This window comes from Cajanus cajan, chromosome 4, assembly GCF_000230855.2.
Source record: "Cajanus cajan strain Asha chromosome 4, NIPB_CcT2T_4, whole genome shotgun sequence".
Classification (NCBI taxonomy): Eukaryota; Viridiplantae; Streptophyta; class Magnoliopsida; order Fabales; family Fabaceae; genus Cajanus; species Cajanus cajan.
Genome location: NC_138520.1, coordinates 69,868,402 through 69,890,646, shown reverse-complemented (window position 1 = coordinate 69,890,646; position 22,245 = coordinate 69,868,402). Strand labels below are relative to the sequence as shown.

At 27.1% G+C, this 22,245-nt stretch overlaps 1 protein-coding gene across 1 annotated transcript; it reads right to left on the bottom strand.

Moving 5' to 3' along the window:
• Window positions 1-6,380: 6,380 nt before the first annotated feature.
• Window positions 6,381-6,812, bottom strand: LOC109802709 (BON1-associated protein 2). Its single transcript, XM_020364120.3, has one exon. It carries the CDS (start codon window positions 6,810-6,812, stop codon window positions 6,381-6,383), a length of 432 nt encoding a protein of 143 aa, XP_020219709.1.
• Window positions 6,813-22,245: the final 15,433 nt, after the last annotated feature.

Sequence of the window (22,245 nt, the reverse complement as noted above, 5' to 3'; positions counted from 1 at the left end):
CGGAAAACAAAATAGGCAGTTTCCAGTCTCTGTGGTGAATGAATAAAATCGTTTTTAACTTTGGAGCATTAATTACTACTTATTGCTGGTGATTAATTGGAGCATACTTTGGTCATTTTCCTAGTGGTAAGTTGCATACTATGGTGAAAAAGCCTATATATATACAAAACCCTAGAACCAATTAACCAACACATGACACAGATTAACCACCTTATATAGTTAACCACACAAAGATTGAGAGAAATAAATAATACAAAATACACCAAACGTGATCTTACCACTATCTAAACACCAAACTAGTCATTTACAATGACATGCCACAAAAAAGGCTCCATATTCAACCTACAATTCAAACTCCAAAATTCTTTTATATCATGAAAGGCATGAAAACAATCAAGAATAAGAGAACAAGACATGAAAGTAAAAGAAAACTAGAGAAAAATACGTGAGTAAGCACTTGGTAACATATTAACTTTACCACCGAATAAACAACGTCAAGCTCTACAGCTGGGATAACATGAGAATAAAAAAGTTATTGGAATTACTTGACATTTATTAATTAGGAGGCGTTAAGATTTATTCATTTTCATTTCTTCTTTTGCAAGTTGTTTTAGAGGATGTAAACACCAAAATGAGTTGCATGTAGAATTGTTTTGTTTTATTATTATTTTTTATAATTATTTATAATATTGATATAAAATATTTATTACTATAAGTATTTATTGATCTCTATCGAAGATTGTGAATATATATATATATATATATATATATATATATATAAAAGTTGAAAAGTATGTATAAGGTGAATATTTTCTTTTCAACATAATTTATTTTATTACTTAAGGTTATGATTTGAATTATAGATAACTTAGTTTAGGAATACGAGTGATAACCATTGTACTAATGGCAAATTTGAGACTCTGAGTCAATGAAGACAATTTTTTTTTAAAAAATAATTATGATCATCATATATATGAAAAATAAAATATAAATTTTAAAATCATAAAAATATAATATATCTAGTCAAATAAATTACGTCTTATAATTGTCCTCAACGTGATCTCATGTTTTGAAACCGTTGGATGATGAGATCATTATTAATGTTATTAAACACATCTCAATATAAGTTACAAGACAATCATTCATCCATATATCTCCCATTCGATTACGCAATTTTCATAATAGAAAATACTCTTTCTACAATTGTGGCAACAAACAAAATCATTGCCAACTTCAAAAGAAGATAAAATAATGGATAAACAATATGCCTACCAATTTTAACAAACTTTTTTGAAAGATTACCAATTCCTTTCAAAGATGTAAATTCCACATTACTATATACATAAATTATGTAAGTCTCAAGCAGGGATGGCAATAGGGCCCCATGGGGCGGGTAATAGTAAATCCGTCCCTGCCCCGTTGGATAAAAATTGGTCACATACCCATTCCATATTCGCGCGAGTATCCATTAAGCGAATATCCATGAATTTTTTGAATACTCACGGATATTCATAGATATTTATAAATTTTTTAAGAAATTAAAAAAAATTATGTTACAAATAATTTTAAGTTTATATTTAATGTCATTGAAATATTAAAAATAAAAATTTAATGTTAATTTTTAACTTGTATTTAACATTAATTTTGTTGAAATAATAATAAAAATGCAAGATAATCAATAACTTAAAATACATCAATCTCACAAGTAAGTAAAAGTCTCATATCACAAAGATGAGAGAGTGTAGTTTTAGGGTTATGTGATATAAGGATAATTAGGATATTTAAGAAATATTATTAAACGGGTACCTGCGGGTAAGAATATCATCATACCCGCCTCCGCCCCCGCCCTGTTTATAAACGGGTAAAAAATTATCCATTCTCATTATTTACAGGTACCCAATTAGTCTATCCATTTATTATCTGTAGCGAATTTTGCCTGTAGATACCTGCGGGTGCGGGTATTTTTGTCATCCTTAGTCTCAAGTTGATTATCAAGCATCACTAAATCAGTTGAAGAAAATTCATGTAGATAGAACTTTGCAAATTCAACTAGCCTTGCATTATCAAAAGTAAAGAGCAAATTAGTTGAATTCAAACAAACCAAAGGAGCAATTGTGTATTTGCCTCATTGAAATGGTCATTCGATTATTGAAGTTCCATATCTACAATAGTATAAAGCAATTCAACATGATAATAGTGTTTTGTTGTGGTAGTTTGAGCTTTCTCTCCACGTCGTGATCTCGCTTTAAGAAAAAATATATCTTTCATATTAGGAATGTTAATGGCATGCACATTGCAAAATAAAATTACCAATTTCAATAAAGACACTCACCTATTATCCTTTATAGTTTGTAATCATTGCTTTGTAATGTCAATTAAGTTCATAACATTGATGATATCTTATTTTTTTAATGCTTTTGATAATTCATTTGAAATACCCAACACATTTTTCATCAAAGTAATGTGAATACAAAATCAAAATCTTCTAACAAATATAAGAGACTATTAACTTCATCTCTTTGATACGCATTTGATCCACTTATTTAATAATTTCAAGAACATCAATTATAGTTAAATATATCAACAAAGTTGCATAATGTGAACTCCAACGAGTATCAACAATTTGTTTCAAACTAGTTTTTTAATTCAAACCTTGTTCGCTAGGAATTTCTCATTTTCCTAATGTCTCTCTAACATTGACTATTTGTTTTCACATAGTATATCATGTCATTTGCAAGATCCCCCGACAACATTTAATAAAGTAGACACCAAATTAAAAAGAGAGGCAACTTGAATGTGATTTTTGGATATAAAAACTAACGTAAGTTGTAATTGATGAGTAAAACAACGTACATAAAATGCATGGATTCTCCCTTAAGATTAAACTTTTTGAGACCAAAAAATCCACCTTACATGTTATCAATACCATTATAACCTTGTCCACAAATTCTTGATACACTAAACCTATGTTTACAAAGCAATTCATCAATTGCCATTTTCACAGATAAAGTTGTAGTATCTTTAACATGAACTATGCCAAGGAAGGTTCAACTATACTACCATTTTTGTTAACATAATGCAATGCAACAACCATTTGCTCTTTATTTGATATGCCACGGGTTTCATCAACAATAATAGCAATGTGTTAATTATTAAATTGCATAAATTAATATAAATAAAATATAATTTAACTTTAGCATATATATATATATATTTGTAAAACATATACGTGTAAAATTGTATGGTTTAGTGGTTAAGTTAATTGTCTAGACTCTCTTAACCATTGATCAATCCATGCTAAGAACCATTTTATTATATTTTTTTTTTAAATTTAACTTTTTATTTATAATCAAGGGATTGTATCTGTGTGATTTGCCACTGCATTGTATCAACCAATGTTGGTCGGAAGCCAAAAGATACTCAACCTATTTAACAATGTGTCTTCTTATACACCTAGGATTCACTCATTCACATAACCTTTTCCCAAAGTTTATAACAAACATCTTCTCATTAGAGTCATTATGTTGCATAGTTGCATCATTGAAAGCAACACATGTAAGTGAATCATTAAGTGTGTTTGGAAAAACGTTGAATACAATGTAGCTCACATTTTTTCTAGGATTAAATATGTTTTTATTCCTTATAACATTTGCAAGTTTTGATTTTAGTTCCTGTAAATTTTTTTCTATATTTTTCATCTCTATAAAATTAAAATTATTATTTTTAGTCCCTATTTTTATGTAAGCATTTCTTAATTACTTTTTATTTATTAAAATATTAAGTAACCATCTTAAGTATTTATTAAAACAATTCTTGATATTATATTAATATTTAATACTTCTAAAATAATTTATAAATTATAAAAATAAATGTTATTTTATCATCTTAAACTGATCATTAGAGACTAAAAATGGTTAATTTAAATTTTAGAAGAATAAAATCAAAGAAAAATATTTTACAAAAATTAAAATCAAAATTTAATTATTTTTCAAGGACAAAAATAATATTTATAAATTTTAAAAAATAAAAAAATAAATTTTTTTAGAGAGATCAAAATTAAAATTATTAATTTTATAGAGACAAAATATATTTAAATCTTTTTTCTAATCAATGATATAATTCCTTTGTCCTTTTGAGCATTAGAACACATGAAAGTCTATATTTTAAAGTATTTGAATGTGAAACCAAACATAGTGTAATCAAACATGTCGTAAGTCCTTTGGTTTTCATTGTTGGCGGATGTTGAAAAGATCAAAATACCATATCTTTTTCTTTCTCTTATCAATCACAAATTGGACAAGAAATTTCCTAGGCAAAATCATCACATGCAAACATTTTGTAATAAATAATGTTTAAAGCTGAAAAAATACAGTTTTGTTCTTCCACATTTTAACCACATTTTTGCTTTATTGCTGACACCACTAGCTTTTGAAAAACCACGTTTTTTTTTATAATCATTATTCCCCACACGATTTTTTTTAGAGTGGTCACCATCTTATCAGTATCTTGAACATTTTAACAAAGTATAATTAAGGCATTAGGAAGTGTTTAATGGAGGCCCTGTATTCCAACCAGTGTTAAATATTATCACTATATCCTCATTTTTTTCAACTCATTCGTAATATTTTTTTTTGAATAATTGAGACCCCATGCATTAATCATCATAAAAAATATATATATATATATATATATATATATATATATATATATATTTATTTATTTGTGTAGAAGAAGGGCTAGCTAACTTTTGCATCACTTGAACTCAACGATGTTTCCATACAATTTCATCATTACTTTAATATATTTAGTAGCTACAAACCAAACCAATACAAACACCAGAATCTCAAAATCTTGCTTTTTCTCGACAAACATTGACCCTTTATCGGTACAATATAAAGGCGTTGTTCAATGTAGAATTAGACATATGGTACCGGCCGAAATGAAGAGGACAATAAACTGATAAAGTGAATATAACTCTTTAAATACGACAAGGCATGGCAACAGGGCGGGGCAGGGCGGGGCAGGGCGGGGCGGGGCGGGTTTTACGTTTCCCGTCTCCCACCCCGTAAATTTAATCCGTTCCCGCTTTCGATATTAGAATGATAAAAATACTATTATCCGTGAGTAACTGTGGATAAAATTCGTTACGGATAATAAATGGTACACTAATTGAGTACTCATGAATAATGGAGATGGATAATTTTTTACCCGTTTATAAATGGGACAGGGCAGGTATGATGGTATCTATACCCGTGGGTACCCGTTTAATAACATTTCTTAAATATCCTAATTATCTTTGTACCACATAACCTTAAAATTACACTCTCTCATCTTATTTTCTTTTCATAGCCGCACAACCCACACATTAGTCATCACACATTATGAGATTGAATTATTGTAACTTTGTGATATGAGACTTTCACTTGTGAGGTTGATGTATTTTAAGTTATTGATTATCTTGTTTTTTTATTATTATTTCAACAAAATTAACGTTAATTACAAGTTCAAAATTAATATTAAATTTTTATTTTTAATATTTTAATGATATTAAATATAAACTTAAAATTATTTGTAATATAATTTTTTTAATTTCTTAAAAAATTTATAAATATCCATGGATATCCACGAATATTCAATAAATTCATGGATAGCCGCTTAACGGATACCTGCACGGGTAGGGCGGATATGGGGCCAATTTTTATCTAGCAGGGTGGGGACGGATTTACTATTACCTGCCTCCATGGGGCCCCATTGCCATCCCTACTCGATACCGCTGGGGTAAAATTTGGGTACCCATCCCTGTCCCCAGCGAGGTTCGAGTTTCCCCGCCCCACCCCTGCCCTTGCTCTTACCTTTTTTTTTTCTTTCTTTTTTTTCTTTTTTTCTTTTAAATAAATATGAATAAATTTTAAAAAAAAATAATACAAATTTTTACATATAAATATTTCTAATTTTGGTTTATATATATATATAAATAATTTTTTAATTATATTATTAAGCAGAACGGGAGCGGGGGCGGGGACGGGGATACAACCCTGTTACATTATTAATTACTTCAATAAAATCAATCACATAAGTCATTGATTTAAATAAAACTAAATTCTAGAAACTAGATACTCAACAGTCTTTTAAACAAGATCTGAGTAGTCTAGTAAATGAAAAAAAAATACAAGCTGCATTTGGGTTACCATTTCATTAAACATAACTCACTTTTTTTTTCAATTAATCCATCAGTATTATTACTTGTCTACTTTGTGTTTACATAATTAGATGATCTAATTATCAATCAGATTCTCTCATAGAAATCAATTACAAAACCATATTAATCTTGATTTTTTTTAATATAATAACTTGAAGATCCTATGCATATTTCTTTACCATTAGACTGACCAGAAAACTGGAATGCCAGTAACAACTCCACCAGAGCTTGGGAAATTCTTTTGAATGTCCACCATGGTTCTCTCTTCATCACACTCTGTTGAAGCCTTTACCACCCTCACTGAGAAATTGATAACCCCGTTTCTCCGACCCTTCCCATCCCAAAGCCTATAACTCAAGAACTGAACCCTATTATTCCCTGCCACAAAACCGCCAAGAAAATCATCAACCGGTATTCGTGCAGCTCCCACGCTTCGAACGCCCAACCACGTCTTGCATTGCACCTCCAACGTCACGCACTTGGCTCCATCCACCATGAACCTTTCGTTCCACAAAGGGTTGCTCCCACCTTCTTCTTGTGTTGTGAAGAATCTGGTGCATGACTGCGTGTGAACAACCACGTAAGCGTCCTTTCTTATTGGCTTCCCCTTCATGCAGAGACAAGGTAATAAATAAGGTTGTCATACATTTATATTTCACTTAATTTTTTAATTAATTTACATATGTAAATTAATATGTATTTATTAAAAATAAAATAAAATAAGGTAAAATATTAAGAATATTAAAATCATTTTATAAAAATTAAAAATATATTTTTTAATTTACGTAAAATAATTTTAAATAACTATTATAAATGATGGGATGTAGTATAATATAGTAGTAATTTTTGACTTATCAATCTTCTAGTTTTTGAATTGTTTATCAATTGAATTATACACCAATTCAATGAATTTAATTTTTCTTTAGTTACATCACGTTGGTTGAAAATCATTAAAGTCAGTTAAAGTTAGAATAAAATGTACAAAATTTTAAATTTTAATTTTAATACTGTCATTATAGTTATGACTGATTTAAAAAAAAAAAGTACCTGGGTTGATTTTAATAATACTTGTGCTTGCCAGGTTTGTAGAAAAATTAAAAGAACATGAAAATTGGTATGCAGATGACAGTATTCTGAGAAATTAATCTTAATTTAGTTGCCACTATATCAATAGATAAATTAATCTTAATAAAGTAGTACATAAATTTGTGTAATTATCACAAGAGAATTCTGAGAAATATGATAAAAAGAATGAATCACATTAAGAAAAAAATATAAAATATATAAAAAATAATATTGTATATATATAATATTGACGGATAAGACATTTCAATTCCTTTTTCCCCCTCGGATCACACGTAGTTTTAAGAAATTTGCATAATGCTGCTTAATTTAATAACTTTGAAAATTCTTAGTCATCAAAAATATGATGATAAAACACTTTTTTTTATAAAAAAAATAGTCAGATGATGATAAAAGAAAAAGAAGTTAAATTTTACAAGTATACATATGAATATATATATATATATATATATATATATATATATATATATATATATATAAAATTCTTTAAAGGAAATTAAACTTCTTTTCTACAGGCAAAGCAAAAGAAAAAGTTAAAGTTGGAAAGTAAATTTCAGTGCTAACTAGTCTTATTCCACTAGTATATGGAAAATTAAATGAATCTTTTCTTTTCTAAACACAAAAATTAAATGAATCTTTTCTTTTCTAAACACAAAGGACAAAGGTTGTTAGACATGGAGATTTTCTAAAAACAAACAAACAAATCATTTTACTTCAGGTTGCGTCTCACTTTGCAAATTTAAAATTTAGGATTTAACAAGAGACTTTCAAATTTTCCATATACTAGTGGAAAATTCAGGTTGCGTCTCACTAGTTGCAACTTGCACGGGCATGCAACAGAATATACAGGAATGTCAATTGCTGTTCTGGGTTGAAATTCATTATAGTGAACTGCATATGACAAATTCAAAATCTCAAAACTTCAAATTAATTTATAAAAATCACGATTAAAATTTAGTATTATTTTATTATATTATCAATTACTCCAATCTAATTTTAATTTCACATTTTAATTATATATTTTTATTAATTATTTACACAATAACTATTTAAGATTTCCATAGTAATCTATAAACAATCTAAATTTCACAACTACAAGTTCAATCATGAAATTGTAGATATATACAACTACACAACATCAAATAAAACAATAAAGAATCATATAGAAGACCAAAAACACATTATGCAATCAATTGAGAAATCTTTTTTCATACAATACAAGCAACAAAAAAGGAGTTGATGGTCAATCTCACAACTTAACATACATTTTCACACTTAAAACGAAATTTCTCACTTCTCCTTTTCCTTGATAAGTAGAAGAAGATAATCTTGCAATTTCATGGTAGTTTCCTTCATCCTCCAACTTTGAAGTAAAAACATATGTGAAAAGAAAGCGTAAAAAGAGTTTGATAAAAAAAAAACTTTTTTTTTTAAACTTAACTCTTCTTTAATCCTTTAGTTAAAACACCATATCATAATTACAAATTTTCTTCCTCTTAATAAATCAATCAATAAATAAAACACTTAATTATAAAAACTTATAATATATATATACAAATAATTAAAATAAATATTAAAACCAATCCAAATAATTATAACAAAATAAAATAAATAATAAATAACAAATATATATATATATAATAAATATTTCTTCCAACATAATTATAATTAAAATAAAATATATATAAATAACAAACAATTATAATAAAAACATATTTTTCTCTAAATATATTATAAAAAATACTTTTTTAATAAATATTATACAAAATAGTTTTCACAAATATTTATTATTTAATTAAAATACTCATAACTATTAAAAGTCTCTAAAATATTTTATAGAATCCTTTAATTAGTCAAAATATTTTTTAATAATTTTTAAAAAATTTAGAATGTTACATGAACACTTTGCGCAAACTTTATTTTTGAAGTTGGTATACATGACTAAACTCTCATGATAATACTTTTTTGCTTTTCAATTTTTTGATAAGTATAAATACTATATATATATATATAATTATTATGTATGCATAATAAAGTATTTTATTTTCATAATTTTATTTTTTCCAAATAAGTTACTGTATCTTAAAATTAATATACATTTTTTTTAATTTTATTCTCATTTTAAAATATTTTACTAAATAAGATAAGATAACAAAAATAAATTTATATGTATTATCATTTTGACGATGTAATATTATAAAGATATGACATTTGATTAGAGTGAAGGAATTTTAAGATATTTTTAAAAAAGTAAATGACGATTTCTAATAAAATAGTGAGAATAAAAAATAAGTGGAGACTTTTAACTCAAACTCCACCTAAAATAGCATTTCAGAAAATATTAGTTACAAATTAATTAGTAAAATAGATTCATTTAACAAATAATTTTATTTTAACAAAATAATATTTAAATTAGTTAAATAACTTAAATCCAAACTTATTTATCTTTTTAACTACACTAAAAATGAAATTCTTTCACATACATAAATAATGGATAAATTAACATGTATTTAATCTACACTGTCATCCACTTCATTCCTGCACTGTGCCAAGATGAATCGTCAGATTATGACGTTTTGTTTACATTAGCTTCTAAAATAAAGTATGTAGCTTAAAGTGCAATGGAGAAACATGAAACCATGTCCTTTTTCTTTTCTTTTCCTTTTGTTTTATTCTTTCTTTTTGTTTTAGTTTTGTGTATGAGAGGTTATTCCTCACTATCCAGTCATATAACAAGGAGAAAAAGAAAATTTTGAGATACTTTGGTGCATTATTTTAATATATGTAAAGATTAGATGCAATGTTTATTATCTAAATACTGATTGATGAGAATATATAAAAGGGATCAGGAGAGGAGGATAACTATTATAACTTGTTTGAAGTTTCTATGAAAAAGAAAAGTGTTGTGGTACTTTGATGTATTATTTTACTTAAGAAGTTAAGATTCGAAAGATTAGATACGATATTATTTATTATAAATACTAATTGATGAGAAGAAAAGGGATCACGAGGAGGATAACCCATATAACCCATGCGAGTCTATAAAACAGAAGGAAGAAAACCAACATTAAAAAAACGGAAGAAAAGTTTTATTTATATACATCTTACATTAAAAAAAAAATGCACATGCGATTGCATATCACTACTAGAAAAACGTTATTTTCTTGCAAATTTTTCTGAAAAAAATATTCGCAGAAATTTTTTGTGAATTTTCTTGCAAAAAAATATTCGCAGAAATTTTTGCAAATTTATTTGCGAAAAATAATTTACAGATATTTCTTACAAATTTTGCTACAATTTTAATAATCATAAAAAAAATTTCCATGATAAAAATTTGCAGAAAATATTGTAAGAATTTTATTTTGTTTCTTGCAAAAATAAATTCGCAAGTAATGTTTACTAAATAGTAGAAAAATTTTGCAGGTAACTTTTCTTGCGAATTTTCCTGCAAATTTTAATCCACAGGAAAAATAAAAAAAAATTAAAATTTATAAGTTTAATATTTTAAAGAAACTTCAAGTCCCACATCGATTGAAAATAAAACAATTAAAGAGTATATAAGTTGGGGCAACACTTACCTTACAAGTTGATTTGTATGATTGAGTTTTAGGCTTATAATCTACAATCTTAGAATCTAAAAAATTATGTATCACATGTTGGAGGCATAGAAACAAATGTTTCGGATGAATCTCTTGTGAGCATTTGAAAGTTGAAAAATTATTGATAGAATTTATAGTAATTTCTTTAATTTTTTTCGTAAAAAATATTCCTGTAAAATTTCTTGCAAAAAAATTCGCAGGAAACTTTCTTGCAAATTTTCCTGCGAAATTTTTTTGTAGGAAACTTTCTTGCAAAAATTTTTTTGCAGGAAACTTTCGTGCGAATTTTTTTCGCAAGAAAATTTCCTGTGAATTTTAAAATTCACAAAAATATATTATCCACGAAGGTATTACCTGCAGATAAAATTTCGTAGAAAAATTTGCAGGAACAACGTTTCCTGCGAATTTTTATGAAAAAATCGCAGGAAAAATCGCATGTAATAAGAAAAATTCTAGTAGTGTATTTATATCTAGAGAAGAAAAATGTTACAAATTAACTAATAAAGATGACAAAAATAATATCATAAGCTATGAGTAACTGATATATATATATATATATATATATATATATAATGGAGTGGGTGAAAATTTGCATAAACAAGGATAAGGATGGAGTGAGGATTTATCCACAAAATCTAATGGAATTAAATGGGTACATGTACTATAGTACCCATCCCACATTTTTAAATATGTATAATTATCTGACACCAGTGGACCTTTTGATGTGTTCTGTGATACTTTTGATCAGGGGTTAGGGCGTATATTGATGCAATAAAAGAAGTTTGTGACATATGTTTCAAGGCAATTGAAGGTACATGAGAGGAACTACCCTGGAGTTAACAACTATGGTGTTCACCTTCAAGATATGGAGGCATTACTTGTATGGTGCCAAGTTTAATGTCTTCAGTGATCATAAAAGTCTGAAGTACTTATTTGATCAGGAGTAACTTAACATAAGGCAATGGAGATAGATAGAATTTTTGAAGGACTAACATTTTCAATGGATGTATTGTCCTGGGAAAGATAATGTGGTGGTAATGCATTGAGTAGAAAATCCAACTATGTTTCTTCTTTGATGGTCAAGGAGTTGGAGTTGATTAAGCAGTTTAGAGATCTAAATCTTAGTGTGGAACTTGCTCAAGATCATATTAGTTGTGGGATGACTACCAAAGCTAATGATTTCTTAAGACAGGTGGGAGTGAAGTAGTTGCAAGACCCTAAATTGTTGAAGGTCATGGGGCTATTGGGTACATAGAAGGCGATTGATTTTCAATTAGGCAATGATGGAATTTTGAGGTTTAAAGATAAAGTTTGCCTACCTTAATATTTTGAGCTAAGAAAGACAGTGTTGGAGAAGGATCATAAGAGCAGGCTTAGCATACACCCATGTATGATTAAGATGTATTAGAGCATCAAGAGAATTTTTTGGTGATTTGGTATGAATAGAGATGTGAAAACGTATGTTGCGACTTGTTTGACCTATTAGAATGCTAAAATTGAGCACCAAAAGCCAGGAGATGTGTTACAATTAATGGAAATCCTGGAATAGAAGTGGGATAACATCATTATGGATTTCATTGTTAGGTTGCCTAGGTTTACTAGGAATAATGATGCTATTTGGGGTGATTGTTGATAGGTAGACTAAATGTGCACATTTTTTTCTTGTTGACAAGAAGTGGTCCTTGGAGAAGCTTATGTAGTTGTATATTAGATACATAGTACGATTGCACGGAGTGCCTTCCAATATTATCTCTGATAGGGATTCAAGATTCACTTCTACGTTTTGACAAAATTTTCACTAAGCTCTTGGAACGAGGTTGAGGTTGAGTTCAAGTTTCACCTATCACCTATAGAAAGATGGACAATTTGAGAGGATGATCCAATCACTACAAGACTTGTTGAGAGCTTATGTTTTATATCATCTGGTCAGTTGGGAGGAGGTGTTACCTATGGTAGAGATTACGTATAAAAACAGTTTTCATGCTAGCATTGGCATGACACCTTTCAAGGTGTTGTATGAGAGAAGATGCATAACTCCTCTATGTTGGTACAAGCAAGGTGAGTTAGTTAATGTGGGACCAGAGTTAGTTCTACTAACACAAAAAAGGTGAAACAAATTCAAGAGAGAATGAGGACTATGCAAAGTAGATAGAAATTGTATGCTGATAAGAGGAAGAAGTTTCTGAAGTTTGATGAAGGGAAACATGTATTTCTGAAGGTGAAACCCATTGCTGGAGTGGGAAGGGTAATGAAGTTTAAGAAGCTGACATCGAGATTCATTGAGCCTTATCAGATACTTCGCTGTGTAGGTTCAGTATCATATCATTTGGCTTTATCACCATTCTTGTCTAACCTGCACAATGTGTTTCATGTATCCCAATTGAAGAAGTACATTCATGACCCAAGTCATGTAGTGGAGCATAATGTGATTTAGGTGAAGGAGAATTTTGTGACACCTTCTACCTTGCATGCATGTATAACATATATTTAAGAAAATAAAAAATATAAAAATAAAAATAAAATTTAATCCGTTCATAATTAACCAAATATAAAAATCCAACATAAGGTAAAAAGAGTCACATAACAATCTCTTAAAACAAAACTATGAATTGCGGAAATTCAAATATCAACATGAGACCTATTATAATCATAAAGTAAAAAGTAATCCTAGTTTAAGCTCTGATGTCTATTATAATCATAATGTAAAAAGTAATCCTAGTTTAAGCTTTGATGTCACATACTCTATTAAAACATTCCCAACATAAGGTCTAAGCTTTAACACCGACATCATTAATATCTTGATGAACATTACATGCAACAACATACATAGCAACAAAGACATAGAAACAAGAGGCGTGAGGAAACATAGACAAACATACTCAATACATTCTTTATAACAATAATGTCGGTATTAAACATATATTTAACACTAGTAGAAATGATAACTCATTCACAACACATCAAACCTTAATCTCCAGATATAATTTAGTCACATGCAAATATGAAATGAAATGGACACAGATTTTCGATTTGCATGCATGTGCTACTGATCACAAGATATGTGCAATGCATATTTAACGATTTGTCAATTTGCTTATTTGAGTACATATGATGTATGTCACACAAACTCTATCATATCACTACTAGAATTTCTCTTATTACATGCGACTTTTCCTGCGAATTTTTATGAAAAATTCGCAGGAAACGTTATTCCTACAAATTTTTCTGCGAAATTTTATCTACAAGTAATATCTTCATGGATAATATATTTTTGCAAATTTTCAAATTTGCAGGAAATTTTGCTGTGAAATTTCTTGCAAAAAAAATTTGCAGGAAAGTTTCTTGCAAAAAAAAATCGCAGGAAAGTTTCCTATGAATTTTTTCGCAAAAAATTCTGCAAGAATATTTTTTACGAAAAAATTAAAGAAATTACTATAAACTCTATCAATAATTCTTCAACTTTCAAATGCTCACAATGAATTCATCCGAAGCATTTGTTTCCATGCGTCCAACATGTGATACATAATCTTTTAAATTCTAAGATTGTAGATTATAAACCTAACACTCAACCATACAAATCAACTTGTAAAGGTAAGTGTTGCCCCAATTTATATACTTTTTAATTATTTTATTTTCAATCGATGTGGGACTTGAAGTTTTTTTAAAATATTAAACTTATAAATTTAAATATTTTTTTTTTAATTTTTCTTGCTGATTAAAATTTGCAGGAAAAGTTACCTGCAAAATTTTTCTACGATTTAATAAACATTACTTGCGAATTTATTTTTACAAGAAAATCTGCAAGAAACAAAATAAAATTCTTACAACATTTTCTGCAAATTATTACCATGGAAAAAAATTTCTATGATCATTAAAATTGTAGCAAAATTTGTAAGAAATATTTGTAAATTATTTTTCGCAAATAAATTTACAAAAAATTTCTGCGAATATTTTTTTGCAGGAAAATGAAACTTTTCTAGTAGTGTATCATAAATCACTACATATACTCAATGATTTGTCATGTCTATGATTTGCCACACATATGATTTGTCATGCTTACAATTGTTATTTACAACAATTTGCCATACATACTATTTATCATGTACAATTCAAGTATATCTTGTTCAATCAGTACATTAATAACATTCTTGCTTTTCTCACACTTATTAATCATCAGAATGAATCACTCAACCAATCCATTTTAATTTAAGTCAAGAACGAGTTTCATAAGGTGCCTGAAAAAAGTCAATCCACGCCCGACACAACTCATCCAAAGAGCACTCATAACTCTTGGGATGGTTCACACTTGGTGTGATTCGCATGGCTTTCAACAAGATAACTATAGGGAATTACCTAGAGCTCTCACACCTAGCAAGCCTCAACTCACGTTCGACATGAGTGGCATAGAGGCTTTTAGCCTTATTAGTGCCTAACAATACAAGATCTGTGCCCAACGTAAGCAAAATAGAGAGCACATTTGCTCTTGGCCACAACAACACCCAACTCGACACACATGGTGCCCAATGCCATCACATAAAGCCTAAATCTGTAGAAACACAAGATACAAATTATGAGCCAAAATTTGAGTATAACAATTCAATTGGTAAAACACTCCAAAATACTTATACAATACATGCATAAGACATGAATTTCATACAATTACACATTTTTATTAATCACTCACGCATTAATCATTCAACGCATACTCTTAGGGTTTCATAGGAACTCATAGGCAACTCAATGCATACAAAAAATACACAAAATTAATCATAAATAATCACATTTTATAACAATTCAGGAGTAAAAGAATCATGTGGAAGACAAAAAATGAGAATAGAAAACAATCAAGATTTCTCCTTCATACAACACAAAGATTAGGGACCAATCTCATTACCCAACAATTATCTCACGCCTTAGAGCAAAAATTTTCACTCCTCCCTTACCTCATCAACAAAGAGTGAAGAACGTGAGTCTTCGCGCTGATTTACTCTTATCTCCTCTCTTATTGGTTTTTCAGAGTGTAAAAAGAAAATTGCAAGCATAAGAATATTTGATGTATCTTTTCTTTTAATTTACAAACTGACTCAACTTCTCTTTAATCCAACCAATAGCTACATATTCTAACCAAGGTTATATTTTTCCTTTCCTCAAAATAATCTTAATAATATTACAAAATAATATATTATATTTTGATCCTCATGTAATTAATTAATAAGTGTCAAAATGTATCAAAACACTCTATAAATCCAATCCCATTAATTTTAGAATAAAACATATATAATTAATTTAATTTTAAAAATTAGAGAGCATGCATTTTAATAAATGTAAGCCGTAGATAGAAAATTAACAATATAAATATTGGTACTTGTCTTAACAGGGCATGGAGGAGGTGCTCACGGTGCTCCAGGACAGCTATTATTTATTGCAACTAGAAATTAGTATTTTAATATATGTAATGTAAAAACTAAATATCTATTATATATGTTATTAAAAATTGAAAAAAATTATATATATAATTTGTATACATAGATATTTTTTAACATATAAATTATATTTTCGGTTTATGATAAATAATTTATACTGTAACACATTATTATTTTTGTTTATTGATAATTTATTTTAATATATTGAATTTTTTTGGTCTATGGACAAAAAAATATTAAAATTTAATTTTTAAATAATTATGATAAATAAAAATCAAATTAGATAACAAGTTAAAAAAAGTCTCTCAAAACCTTCTCTTTAAAGAAAAATTTCTAAAATTGCTATCACAAGATAGAAGTATGTGTTTAATATAAAAGGGTTGATAAATATTAGTTTAAATATATAAATTATATTTAACATTTATATAAACAAATATTTTTAAATATATAAATTATATTTTAGATTTATGATAAATAATTTATATTGTAGCACAATATTATTTTATTTATTAATATTTTATTTTTAAATATTTAAGTTTAATTTATAAATAATTATGATAAATAAAAATCAAAGTTGATAAGAAGTGAAAAAAATCCCCTCAAAATTCTCATCGAAGAAAAATCTTTAAAATTAATCTCGCACAAAATAAAAGTTCTTATTTAATATATAAGAGTTGATTGAATATTAGAGTAATTAATTTTTTATGTCATTTATTCTATTAAATCAATTCTTTTATAATTGATCTATATCTCTAACATGGCTTTTTGATCCAAAGGGGGTCTTTATTAAAATTTATTGCATAAATGATGTTGTTGTTAAACATATTACCAGTTCAGGATAATCAACAGGGGTGTCATTGGTCAACGTACGTCACCCCCTATCAAGTATTTTCTTTTTTTGAAAAATAGGTAGGAACAAGTGGAACTAGAGTCGAATGAGCCACATAGTATTTAATTGTACTAATATTGCTATTTCCAATAAGGGATGAATTTAAATTTCTTTAAATAATAGAGTCGTTATCCCCAATGGGAGACTAGCACAATGTTGGTACATGTGTCATTACCCATATTGAAGATTAGTTCAATATCTAATTGTACTAGTATTGCTAACCCTATTGAGAACTAGTATAATGTCTAATTGTACTAGTTTTGTTACATTCACGGGAGGATTTGTGTAGTGTCTAATTATACTAGTGTCATTACCTTCATTGAAGGACCATATTTTAATTTTTTTTTTTTTTAAATCAAGTCTTGCTATTCAACCTTGGGGTTTTTTTATTTATTTTTATTTTAAAGTGTCACTACCTACATTTGGGTACCATTTTTTTTTTTTTTATCTTTTTTAATTCTTCATACATTATCTTTAAATACCGAGGACCAATTTCGTATTTTTTTTTACTTATTATATTTATGTGATAATTTTTTAGTTTAAAATTTTAAAATTAATTTTAATTAAAATATATTACAGACTTAAATTTATATTATAATTAAAAATGACATTATAAAATAACTTAATGTCAAATTTAATACCTATTAATTATTTACATTTATTATTAGCATATGTATATATAATTAAATAAATTTTTGTTTTTAAATTATTTACACCTATTGGATAATTATTTTTATTTTTTTTTAAATATTTAAGGAAAAAATGATGTCCAACTTTGAATAGTGGTACTTCAACTTAAAAAATAAAATGGTGCCCAAATGTGGACAACAACACTTACATAAAAGAAAAAAAATATACGTCCCCAAGTTGAATAGCGAGACTTGAATTAAAAATAAAATAAAATAAGATCTTTCATAGGGAATGGAGGTAGCAACACTAATACTATTTAATATTATATTAGTCTCTCGTTGGAAATAGCGTCACTATTATTTAAAAAAATAAAATTCTCGGTTGTGAATAATAACATCCATTTTATATAGATATTTGATTCATGTAACTCCAACTCCACTTCTTCTAAGTCATTTTTCAAAAAAAAATAATAATTATGTGGCAGAGGATGGTGCTATGTTGACTAATGACACTTCTATTGACTACTCCAAGCTGATAATATATTTAAAAAAATTATTTAATAATTTTTCGTAAAGGCCCTTTATAAAATTTTTTAAAAAAAAATCCTCTGTCGTTACATCACTTTTTTTGTGTCTTTAATTGATGTTTGAAGATTTCGGTTTTGTAGCGAATAGTATTAGTCTTTGTTGGTAAGTGATTGATGGTTACAAACCGACAAACCATGACTAGGATCCTTCAATATATATGAATTGTACACATCATTAAGAAAACTGTCGCTATAATATCTTGTACTCAATATGAACATAATATATAGTACTAACATGTGTGCCGTAATATGCGAACGAACCAGCAATCGTGGTCGAATACTACAACTTTTAGTTTAGGTGGCAGTTACGTAATTGAGTATATAACGACTCTTTCTTTAGGCTTAAAGGATATGTTGATAATATCAAACTCGGAATTTAAAAATCATGTACCGTATTCTAATGTTAGAAGCAATTTAGGCGGAAAGCATATGTTGATCAAATCAAACTTGGAATTTAAAAATATTCTAATGTTAGAAGCTATTAGAATTAGATTTATAAAAATACTCTTATAACTAAATGTATGGTCAAATTTGGATTATATACTCTGGTTGATTTCTTATAGATGTGTTTGTTAGTTGAAGTGGAAGTAAATATGAGTAATTCATAGATTCAAATCAATGAGTTTAGCTCAGAATTTTTTTAGTGTTTTGGTTAAATTTGAATAAAACTCAATATTATACATGTCAAGTAATGAGATTTTTTTTTTATTTGTGATCTAATTCGACCTAATCATATATAAAATAATAATAATAATAATAATAATATTATTATTATTATTATTATTATTAATTGGTAGTTTAATTAGTGGATATTCATATTCAATATATATTATTATCATTTATATTTTTGTTATATATTATTTTCATTTTGTGTAATTGTTCAATTATCATATATACTTATAAATAGGTCCGTCCTTTCCAAGAAGTAATACATCAATCAAATTCTTTTTCTCATTCATATTGTCTTATCTCTATGTTATAATTCTTCTTTTCATAACACGTATCAACGTGATAATTTTTCTTTTATTGGTGTTTCAACTTGTAAGATAAAGCTGTAAAGAATTTTCTTGAAGAAAGTCATTTTTTAAGACAAATATTTCAAGGTTAGTTATTCATCTTCAATAACATGTATTTTATCATATATTTGTATTTTTTTTACATTATTATGAATCAAAGTAGTCTCAAAGACATTATGCTCATCTTGAAGACACTATTAAATAAAAGAAATTCTTCATATATCCTTAAAATGTGTCTAGAAGACGCTATCAAAGAAGAATATTCAATCTCTTTTACTTTATTATTTTTTTCTTCTTCTCAATAGAAATGAGAAATATCAATGTTTCATTGACGTAATATATTCAACATATTACATATATTTATTCTACCATTAATTATATTAATGTATATATGTAAATGTTATGTAATCATATAGTTATTTTTCACATTATATATTTGATAAAATATTTATATTTTTTATATAATTGTGAAATTTATTTAAATACAATTGGTTTTGAAGATAAAATCAAGAAAATAAATTATAAGAATATTTTTACGATGGTTTAGAAGACATTTTCAAATATAAAAATTTTAATAATTTTTTTCTCACTAGAAATGGGAAAATGGTGCAAAAAAAATGAAAAAAAAAAGGAATAAATTTTCACCCAAGAAGTGTGAAAATAATACAAAAAGTGAAAAATAAAATAATCTTCACCAAATTAGAAATTTGATATAAATATATTATATTGTATTAGATCCTTTGATATAAATAAGAATACCACCAGAAATTGAATAATTTTTTAATATCATAATTATAATGTTGAATGATATATTTAAAAAGTATTACATTCTTCTAAGTCTTATAGAAAATCATTAAGTTTCAAGGATATTCGTTTAAATGGATACCATATTAAAACAAATAATGAAAGAAATGTCGAATATCTTTATATTACGAAACTTCACTTCAATAAAAAGCAAGTATTGGGAAAATTATTCACTTTCTCCTATGGTTTGAAATGCATGTATGTTAATACGATTGAGACACGTACTATTGCAAACCAAAAGTTTACGAATCAAAATAAATTGAAGTTTGACATAACTGGTTGGGTCATCTCAGTTCTATCATGATGCACAAAATAATTGAACATTTATGTGGACACTTTTATTTTTAGAATAGATACAGTGTGATATTTGTGGATTAATACACCCCCATGTAGACCATTTAGATATTTTATGATTTTTATTGATGCATCAACAGGATGATCACATGTTTGTTTATTATCAACTTGCAACTAGGCTTTTGCGTGATTATTAGCCCAACAAATTAAATTAAAAGCTCTTTTTTCTGACTATCCAATTAAGAAAATTAGTCTGGATAGTGTTAGTGAATTCACATCTTATGCTTTTATGAGTATTATGTATTCGTTGGAATTGATATATATTAAATATCTAATAGCACATGTTCATACACAAAATGGACTTGCAGAATCGGCCATCAAATATTTAAAACTGATTGCAAGACCATTACTCATGAGATCAAAACTTCCAATGTCAACTTGGGACTTGCAATCTTGTATGTTGCAATATTGATTTACATCAAACTAACAAGTTATCACAAATTCTCTCATTTACCATTAGTTTTGGTGAGTAACCCAATATTTCTCATTTAAGAATTTTTGGGTGTTTGTATATATTTCAATTGTATTACCTCAAAGAATTAAAATAGGTCTTCAAAGAAGATTGGAAATATATTTTTGGGTATAAATCTCCATCTATAATAAATATCTTAAACTATTAATTAGAGATTTATTTACCATTTGATTTGTCGATTGTCTTTTTAATGAGTTGATTTTCTCAACATCAGGGGGAGAAAATAAGCAATTGAAAAAATGATATTTGTTGGAATGAATTATATATTGATCCTTAAACTAAATATTATGAATAATAAGTTCAAAAGATAATTCATTTATAAAAGTTTAACCGAAAGAATGGTTAAGTCATATATACCAATTGTTAAAGCTCCAATAAAAATTGATGTCCCTATTAGATAATATTACAAAAAATTCTTAAATGTGCATGAAGCGTGGTAAACTTATTGGTTTTAAAGATAATAAATTTTTTTTATTAAAAAATGAACTAAAAATTAAGATGGTCAAATCAAGGATATAAAAGGTTGAAAAGATTTTTCTAACATAAATAATAAGTTCCTAAAGAACTTAGGTACTTGAAATTCGGGAAAACAAAGTGATCTCAAATTATGTCATGAATGAAAATATGATGGAACCAAAATAAAGTCAACATTCACAATGTATTTGTCAAATCAAAAAGTTTTTTGGACACATAGTAAAGTTAAGATGGTTTTAGAACGGGCCGTTCTGGTTCTAGGTGTATTCAAGAAATTTGATATCTACCTACATATTTACGTGGCATCCACCTGACAACGTGACCAACAGTTAACTCCGTTTAAATCATTTGGACAGAAGTCCCAAATTGCAATAATTTAAATTATTGGGGACCAAATTGAAATCAAAAATTAAAATGAGACTAAATTAAAACAAAAAAATATTATAAGGGACCAAATAAGGGTTTTAACATATGAAAAAATATAAAGTTATAACTCCTTTGTTAATTTTTATTTCTTCCCAATTTCACACCTCTGTTCCTTACTTCTAATCAGGTGTAATGAAATAGAATAAATATTATTAAAAATATATTTTAAAATTTTCTGACCAATAGATTGAAGTGGACATCATAGTACAGCTGTAGAGTTACATTATTGCGCTATAATAAATTATAATATTGCTAATCTGTACCTCTCCAAGTGTGTTTGATAGAAAAGA